This window comes from Heliangelus exortis, chromosome 6 (genome assembly GCF_036169615.1).
Source record: "Heliangelus exortis chromosome 6, bHelExo1.hap1, whole genome shotgun sequence".
Lineage (NCBI taxonomy): Eukaryota > Metazoa > Chordata > Aves > Apodiformes > Trochilidae > Heliangelus > Heliangelus exortis.
In genome coordinates, this window is record NC_092427.1 from 19663252 (window position 1) to 19671824 (window position 8573).

The 8573-nt window shown below is 46.6% G+C and overlaps 1 protein-coding gene across 1 annotated transcript in view; it reads left to right on the plus strand.

Moving 5' to 3' along the window:
- NRP2 (neuropilin 2) overlaps positions 1-3289 on the plus strand; it is a 94111-nt gene extending 90822 nt beyond the window's left edge. Inside the window, exon 17 of the mRNA XM_071747015.1 lies at positions 410-3289. Coding sequence (XP_071603116.1) covers positions 410-663 — 254 coding nt within the window. The 3' untranslated portion in view covers positions 664-3289. The remainder of the gene's footprint in view (positions 1-409) is intronic.
- The last annotated feature ends 5284 nt before the right edge of the window (positions 3290-8573 follow it).

Below are 8573 nucleotides of genomic sequence, written 5' to 3' on the forward strand. Positions count from 1 at the left end.
CAAGCATTAATTGCTGCTTGCATGGCATTTTGACTTGTAAATTGAGAAAATTAAATCTGAGAGCTATGACAGAATATTTCCATATTTTTGAACCCAATGGTACTCCAAGGTCCAGGTTTTCAGTGCACATAAAATGCTCGCATGATATTTACATAGCCTGAGGTGTAAAAGTGATGAAGGGCACCTGCCTTTCTTGGTAGTTTAGTGCTTCATTTTACTTGGAGACCTGGGTTAATGAGTCCTGCTGGATATACCTGTAGGGGGGGCTTATAGTCTTGTAAAGCCATCACAAGGTGATAAGGTGAGAGGGGCAGGGAGGGAAGCGATCCCTGGATAATAAGTCCCCATTCCAGTGCAGATTACTTTGGATTGGCTAGGAACAACACGCTGTTCTCTACTAACTCTCCAGGAACCCCAAAGCTGGACAAAGAAAAAAGCTGGCTCTACACCCTGGATCCCATCCTGGTGACCATCATAGCCATGAGTTCCCTCGGTGTCCTTCTTGGGGCCATCTGTGCCGGGCTGCTCCTCTACTGCACCTGCTCCTATGCTGGGCTGTCCTCTCGGAGCTCCACCACCCTGGAGAACTACAACTTCGAGCTCTACGATGGCATCAAGCACAAGGTCAAGATGAACCACCAGAAGTGCTGCTCAGAGGCCTGATGGGTGCCCTGGGGACCACCCTCAGTGCTGCATCCCGTGAGGTGGGCTGGCAAGGAGTTACTTTTTTTGCTGTCTTTTATGGGAACTGAATGCCACGACAGGGGGAGTGAGGGGAGGCACTGCTCCTGTTGCCAGGTCCCACCAGCAGGTCACCAGGACTGAGCAGGCACTCCCACAAACTGGACTGTTCCAGTGAGGTGGGGCTAGACCCTTGGGTGTTGGTTCATCTTCATTTTCTGCTGATGTGAGTGGCTGGGACATGGTAAGGGAGACAGGTTTAACTTTTGGTTGTGAGAAACAGAATGTTGATTATTTCCCACCTCCTTTCTTTGGTGAGTTGTTGAGAAGGCTGAAGGATTTCTTCAGCCACTCTGTCTTTAAGAACACACACACACAGATCCTGCCCATTTTAGACCCTGTCCAGATACTATTTTGGTGTAAGGATTCAAGCACCTCATGCTAAGTCCTGGGAGGTGTAGTTTCCAGTTCTGAAAATGGAAGCATGTTATTACCTGTGACTTTCCTTCTCCTGTTAGGGGGCAAAGGTGGAATACTTCTCAAGTCATTAAGAAATAAAATAGAAAGGAAACACTATGTGTAGAATCACTTCTTTGAGGAAAGCTGAAGAGCCTTAAAGTGATTTGTGAATAAGAGCCATTTATTAAATCCAGATCTTGGATTGCAACAGCTGAGGCCTTCATCGGGAAGCCTTTTCTTTGAATCTCCCACCCCTCTTGATCCTTTTTTCTTTTTTGTCTTTCTTCTTTTTTTTTTTTTTTTTTTTTTTTTTTTTTTGCTATAATGAGAAAATTGCAGCAAACAACAGATAGAGCCTGTGAGGCTCCTGGTGTTCAGGCGATAGCTTTGGGAAAAGGGCTTTTTTTTGGGAAAAGATTGGCCATGGCACCCACTGCCCTCCCTTACCTTTGTGGTGCTCCCCTTCTCCCTGGAGCTCACACCCTCAGCACCAGTGGACCAAACGACTGCTTGTTACATCCCCTTTGGAGCAAAGCTGCACTGCTCCAGACAAGCAGCAAAAACCTGAAGTTTTATTTATGAGCTGTGATTTGTTTTACTTTGAACAAGTGCCTTAGAAGAAGTATTTTTTCTCCATCTGATGATCAGTGCTGTATCAAACAAGAAGTGTTTCCTGGCAAAACACTCTTCTTCACCACTCTCTACCAGGTAGAGCCTGGCTGAAGAAGTTTGGTCCTTCCAGTTTCAAGTGGTCTGGCTACATTGTCTAGCATGGAATACCTTTCCATTTACCACTGTGCTGTGGGAAAGGGGTGTTATGAAAACAATTTAATGGAGAAAAAGAGTTCAAATTCTGGGCCACAAGCCAATGCCTTCGTTTCCAGTTCAGTACAGACAGATCTCCCCTACCACCTTGCACATATGTAAGTGAGAAACCTTGCCAACATGTTCAGTTTGCTTTTCCAGGGGTTCTTTGGAAATACCTGAACATGTCCTGATTTCACATTTTGCCTAGCAAATAGATTGGGTTGCAGATGGATTTTTTTTTTCCCCCCACTTTCCCCAGAGCGCCCAACGTGTGATGTGCTGTGGAGCTCAGCTTGTACAGCCCCTGCAAACACATCCTGCAGGAAGCCAGGTGTTTGGGTAGATGAGCAACATCTGGAGAGGAGATGACCACAGCTGCTCCATGTTGTGGTGGGAACAGGAACATTTGTTTAGTTTTCATGAGAAGTTCCATCAGACAGTAAGTTTTTAGGAAAAAAAAAAAAAAAAGGAAAAAGACTTCTCCACTGTAATAAAGATTGGTGTGTAACTGGGAAAGCAGATACCAGCAGCTGTCATCAAAACATCCATGGTTCATCCATGCTCTCAAAGAGATGTGCACACACAAAGCCCTTCTTCATTTTTTAAATTCACACTGTGCACCCAACAGAAACAGCAGTTAATGGATCTCAAATTCTCCTTTTGAATCACCTTCTTTCATTTGGTGTTCTTCACGGACATATTTCCACAGGGGTGTTATTCTACTGTACAAAAGAAACAGAGGCAGTAAGAGGAAATGTACCAGACCATTTCAAAGCTGGATTGCTGCTGCTGCTCGGTGATTTTATCCCCTTCAAATGGGCGAGGGGAAGGGTGAATGGAAAAGGACCATACAGTAGAAAAGTTGACTTAGGCAAACAATAGGTGAAAATATATAATTAAAGAGGTGATGTTATGGTGTCTTGTAGGCGTACAGAGAGATGAGTTCCTATATACATATATTCAGAAATACGGTGTTTGCAGACGCACGTGAAGTTTCTGTATGTATCGTGTATGTGACTTATTTCGTGGGGCTGACTTGTGTTAATATATCTCTTGACCTGGGGCAGGAGTGTACTGCTGATCTTGGCACTAACTTGGCATGAGCCCAGCAAAGTATCTTGTCCTGTGTGTCCCACTTGCCCCTTCCAGACAGGGCAGGGCCCACACGTGTGCACTTGCTGGACAGGAGCAGGCCAATAATGCTGCAAAGCCAATACCTCACTTACCTCTGCTGGGTGCTTTACTGTTCTACAGAAAACTGTGTTTGATTTTAACTTCAACAGGGAAAAAAAAAATAAAATAAAAAAAAATCACCTGTGCATTCAATTCATTGCACCCTCCTTACAAATAGGTTAGGTTTGCTGATTGCAAGTTCCTTTGTGAAATTCAGAAAAGAAAAAAAAAAAAAAAGAAATTGATGTTAATGAGGTTACTGAAATGGGATGTTTCATTCACACCCTTCCCATGGCAAGGCCGTGTCGCTACCAGGCAGGTTGTAGTGCTGGGTGGTTTCATTTTGTGGGAAGGTGTTGGGTTGAGCATGGGAATTAAATAATTAAGAAATCATACGCAGTAACGGAACTTCTCCAGGGTTTGTAGTTCAAGGTATTTCGACCATTTGCTGGCTGAGCCAGGACTTACAGACTTAAAAAGCTCTTACTGTGATTCTTTGGTGTAAAAAAACCCAAAAAAATAAAAAAAAAAAACAAACCCAACCCCCAAAACAAAAATACACATCAAAAAAATCAAACTGTGTTTATATTATTTGTATAACAGCCTTTTAAAATTACTATTTAATAAACATTATGGTAGAGATTATGTTTCGGTGGCTTATTTATGTATCTATTTATTTATAACAGAGCAACAAAAAAAACTGAACAGAGCAGGCTATGGCCAGCCAGAAACCCTTAGGGAATTCAAGGCATGGCTGGAAGCTCACGGGGCTGTGTCCACCATCATGTTTTGCTGTGTGCCACCCAGCCCTCTGGTGATCACCCCAGGCTGCCTGTGCCCCCAAGGTAAAGCAGGGCTGTAATGCAAACCCTAAGCATACATACACATTCTCCCTTCCAGGGATGCAGGGAGCAGGCTGGGGAAGCAGTGGGTCTGAACCTGCAATACAGAAACTCCTGTTTATTTATGGACACCCTGACAAATGGGAGCCAATCCATCAAGCCCCAGGCACCTCCAGAGCAAATGAAATTTTGCTGCCATTTCCTTACCTCCAGGACGGTGGCTCCCATCCCAAAGCATGAGTGTATCAAAGAGGTTCTTTAAGTGATGAAGGGCAGCTTGCAGGTTGAGATGAAGATCACAGTGTAGCTGCAATCTCGACAGCTCTTCCTTCACCCAGAAATAAAGAACTGATGCTCAAATTGATGCCTGGGGAGAGGCTGTCAGTGAGGAGGATGGAGACGGCTGATAAGCGATTCAATCAGTGTCAGACCTGTCCTGCCATAACACAGCCTGTAAATTGCTGTGGTTAAAGAAGCACCTCAGCTCAAGCAAGGAGCAAAAAGCAGATAATAGCAAAATGAAGCAGATGTGTGCACCCATGAGTTAGAAGCCTGATAGCTGGGTTGCAGCTGCTGCCTGGGCACAAATGGTAGGTAGGCACCCACTTCAGGAAACTGAAATCTTTAGGGTGCTTTGGTTTGGGTTTTTTTTGCATGATCTAGGCTTGCATTTGTATGGCCTGTTTTGCAGCCAGCAGGGTGGGATGGGAAACGAGGGGCACCCATGTCCTCTTGCCCTGCCCTCGTGGGGACCCATCACCAGTAGGGGCTGGAGTCGGGGGAGCTGTGAGGGCACTTCAAGTGGCACAACTAATCATCAGCTGAGCAGGCTAATGAAATCAATTTCAGCATTCCCAGCCCAGTCTAAAGTGGGGATCCAGCCGCTCCAGAATATCCTCAAGAGCTGATTGCAATCGTACACGCACCCTGGCTATCTCTCTCATCTGTTTTTCTTTGAAATATTCCTTTGCTTTCAGGTTTAATGGGGAATTTTTTCAAATAATGACTGTCTCTCTGGACAGCTGGGGACTTGGCAGTGAGGGGGAGCCGTGGGGCAGAGTTAATGAGTGGATTTGTAATTAATTAATTGCGGGCAGGTGCAAGTAAAGCATCCCGTTGACTCTCTCTGAAGAACTGCTGTGCCTCCTGGAACCTGGTGCTATCAGTAGTCATCCAAGGGGATTGAGCTAAACCTGCTGCCAGTCTTGCCATGACTGTCCATGGCTTTGGCAAGCAGGACAGAGGGGCCTGTCCCTTGCAATGTGTTGCCCTTACATCTCCATATCTGCCAGGCTCCCTGTGCTCAGACCATGATTGATGGTAGCCAGAAAAGCACCTTCATCCCAGCAAGCAATGAGCTGCTGCCCCTCCCTGGGGAAGTTTGGATGCACTCTTGTATTGTAGCTGCACTTCCATGGTTCACACCTCCCAACTCTACACCCCAGATGGGCCAAACCCACCTAAATATGAGAGATGACAGTGAACCCCCAAGCACTGACTCCTGGTGAGTGGAGCATAGGGAACCCCACTGCAGCCAGTGCTGCCCCTGCTCTGCCCACATGGCCTCCTCTCAATCTTACCTTGACTGCAACCCATTTAAGGCAACAAACTCACTGTGAACAAAGCCATTTAGTAGGAAAATACCTAATCCTTAACTGCTCTCTAGGCTCCTGTATCATAACTCAGTTGCACTCCTAATATCTGAAATGGAAAGCACTGAATTAAACACTCAGCAGCTGTACCCCCGCCTTGGCCTGGGTGCCAAAAATCAAGGGAAGAAATACAGCCCAGCTTCCTTGTGCTGCTGCAGCAGCTCCAGGGCTGTGACTCAGGACTCTGTGCTGCAAAAGACTTCACCAACATTTCCTTAGTTAAATGTTTACAAACCTGGAAGAAATAGCTGTCCCAGATGTTGCTGATAATTTCCTATCCGGTCCCTCAGGGCTTGGTGCAGGGCTGCTTTGTCACCCTTCAGATCAGCTGCCAATCTCACACTTAATAACAGCATTGACTGACTTCTTTATAAACGCCAACACAATTTTCTAGCACTATTTTTGCCTTCCTGCTCTCGTGGGTTTATACAGAGAGTAACTCTGGCTTCAAGCCCAGCTTTCTTTCCAGCCCTTGAAGCACACTGCTGAGCAGAGCAGCCTTCAGCAGGGGCACAGGGCAGCTCTCCCCTCATCCCACCACCTCCCTGAAAGGCTGTGTTGGACAGCACAGAGCCAGCCCTGGGCTGTGCTGTCCCTTGGGAAGAGCTTCCTGGAGATGTCCTGTCTCTTCCTCAGGTGAGCAGTTCCAACAGCCTTCAGGGACTAACATTACTGTATGAATTTCAACCTCATATTTTAAGAAGACATTTAATGTGCTTACCGGAGCTGGGGAGCCCATTATACTGCAGCAATAATCCAGCACTTGGCCATGAAATCCTCAGCATAGTGTCACATCCATCCCTTTCAACAGAGAATCTTAATATTAAGTTAGGATGTGAAAAGTTTTGGAGAGTAAAAAGTCTCCTGCTGAGAGAAATAAGGATGATTTAAGCAGTCTGAGTATACTTGAGATGGAAAGTGAGTCCCTCAGCTGACACATCAGAAGGAAAAACTGTAAGCCGAGGCTGCATTTATTAAAGAAGGAAGCTGGGGCTCTGTAAAGCCAACCTATCTAAGCACTCCATGAGACCATTTTAATAAAAAACACAACAAGCCCACAACAAATCAGAGCTTAGGAGAAAAAAAAAATAAAAAAAAGTCAATTCTTGTCAAGTTTTGAAGAATCGTCTGAGCTTAAGAAAAAGCAAATTCCTGCTCCCCTCCCCTAGGCACACATTTGCTCTGTGCAGACCCCAAATGCCACCCATGACACACTGCAAATCAGGCTGGGGAGGGGGGAGGAGGGCAGCCAAGGACCCAGCCCTGGGAAGGCCTGCGGAGGCATTGAAGCTTAAAGAAAATGAAATTTATAGTCGGAGCATTTTAAAGGGCTTTAAAGAACAGCCATGAATCTGATTTGCAGGGTGAGGGAGAAGACAGGTCTGTCATAAGGCAGAGACAAACGGCTGTAGGACTTGACAACTGATATAAATCTGTCAAGGAAGAAGAAATAAAGCCCAATCAGACCCAAAAAGAAAGAAAAAAAAAAAAAAAAAAAAAAAAAAAAAAAACAGTGATGAAAACATTTTAGGGCATAAAGAGTCAAAATGCAAGGGAAGGCTAAAGAAGATAAGGAGTTGGAAGCAGAGGAGAATGGCCAAAATTGCCCTGGTGGAGAAGGTATTTTTGACAGCCTTGCCTAAGACAGCTTGTTTTTCTTGTGCAGCAAGAATTTGTTGGGTGGGCTTCAATAACTCAGCCTCTTCGTGGGCAAGAAGGAAGGAGCAGCCCCTGGCACACAGAGCACAGGCAAGGAGGGGTGGGCACAGGGAGCCCCCACACAGCCCCAGCATCCTCCAGTGTGAGAGAACAAATCCCTGTTTCCAGAGCAGACCACTCCTAGCCCAGCAAATCCACAGCTGGGGCCTCACAAGCAGCACAACCCACTCCTGAACTGGGGGTTGGCTCCCATGAGATAACTCCTGAGGTTCCCCAGGAGCCACAGATGGTTGCACAGCATGGCCAGGTGTCCCCTCACAGCCAGGAGATGCTCTGAGGTTCAAGAGACTGCCAGGAGGGCCCCAAACATTTCAACCTCAGGTCACTGGGGACCCTAACCATGGGGTGTCCCGTGGTGGCAGCCTCATCCTACTGAGGCTGGAACAGCTGGCATGGGATCAAGGGATTGGCCCCACGGTGCCTCAGAGGATGCTGAAGAGAAACTGCAGATCCAGTCCCGAGCCTCAGCCACAGCCAGGACCCGCTGTAAGCTGGGAAGCAGGGTGCAGTGAGGGCCACGTTTACAAAATGCTATCTGTAAGCCAGCCCTTCCTCTGACACACTAAACAAAAAGCAAACATTCAGATACATTTCAGAAGTAAACGTGAAGCATCTGGTTCCCTTCGCTGATGTACATGGCAAGAGAGAAGTTGGCAGTACATTTGATTACCATAAAAGAGAGAGATTAAAAAAAAAAAAAAAAAAAGTCACATTAGAGTAACATTGCCCAAAACAAACTTAAATGTCTACATTGTTTTGAACATGCTCTTGGTGGAAATGTGAGCAAAGGCCAGCCCAAATTAATGAGCATTGCAAATGAATTGGCTGGGCTGGGGCTGGCACCCTGCCACCAAGTCTCACCCAGCAATTCTTAATTGTTGATTTATTTCTTTTCTGGATGAGGAGACATCCTGCAAACATGTAGAAAAACAAACCTGGCATTTCCTACAGGTGCCATGGGCAGTTTTAGACAGGGTGAACAGGACCCATGGGCTCTCGTGCACCCTTCCCCACTGTGTCCCTCTCCGAGACCCACAGGGAGTGGCCAGCCCAGCCCCCCACTGAGGGGTCCCCCACAGTGCTGGGGTGTCCTGCACCCAGGCTGGGGCAAGCTGTCCCTTATGGCCCAAACAGGGATAGGAACAGGGAGGGGGAAAGGAATGAGGATGGGACAGTCAGAGGAGCCATGCCACAGGCTGTCCCATCACTACTGCTTGTCACTGTAACTGCAAAAATACCC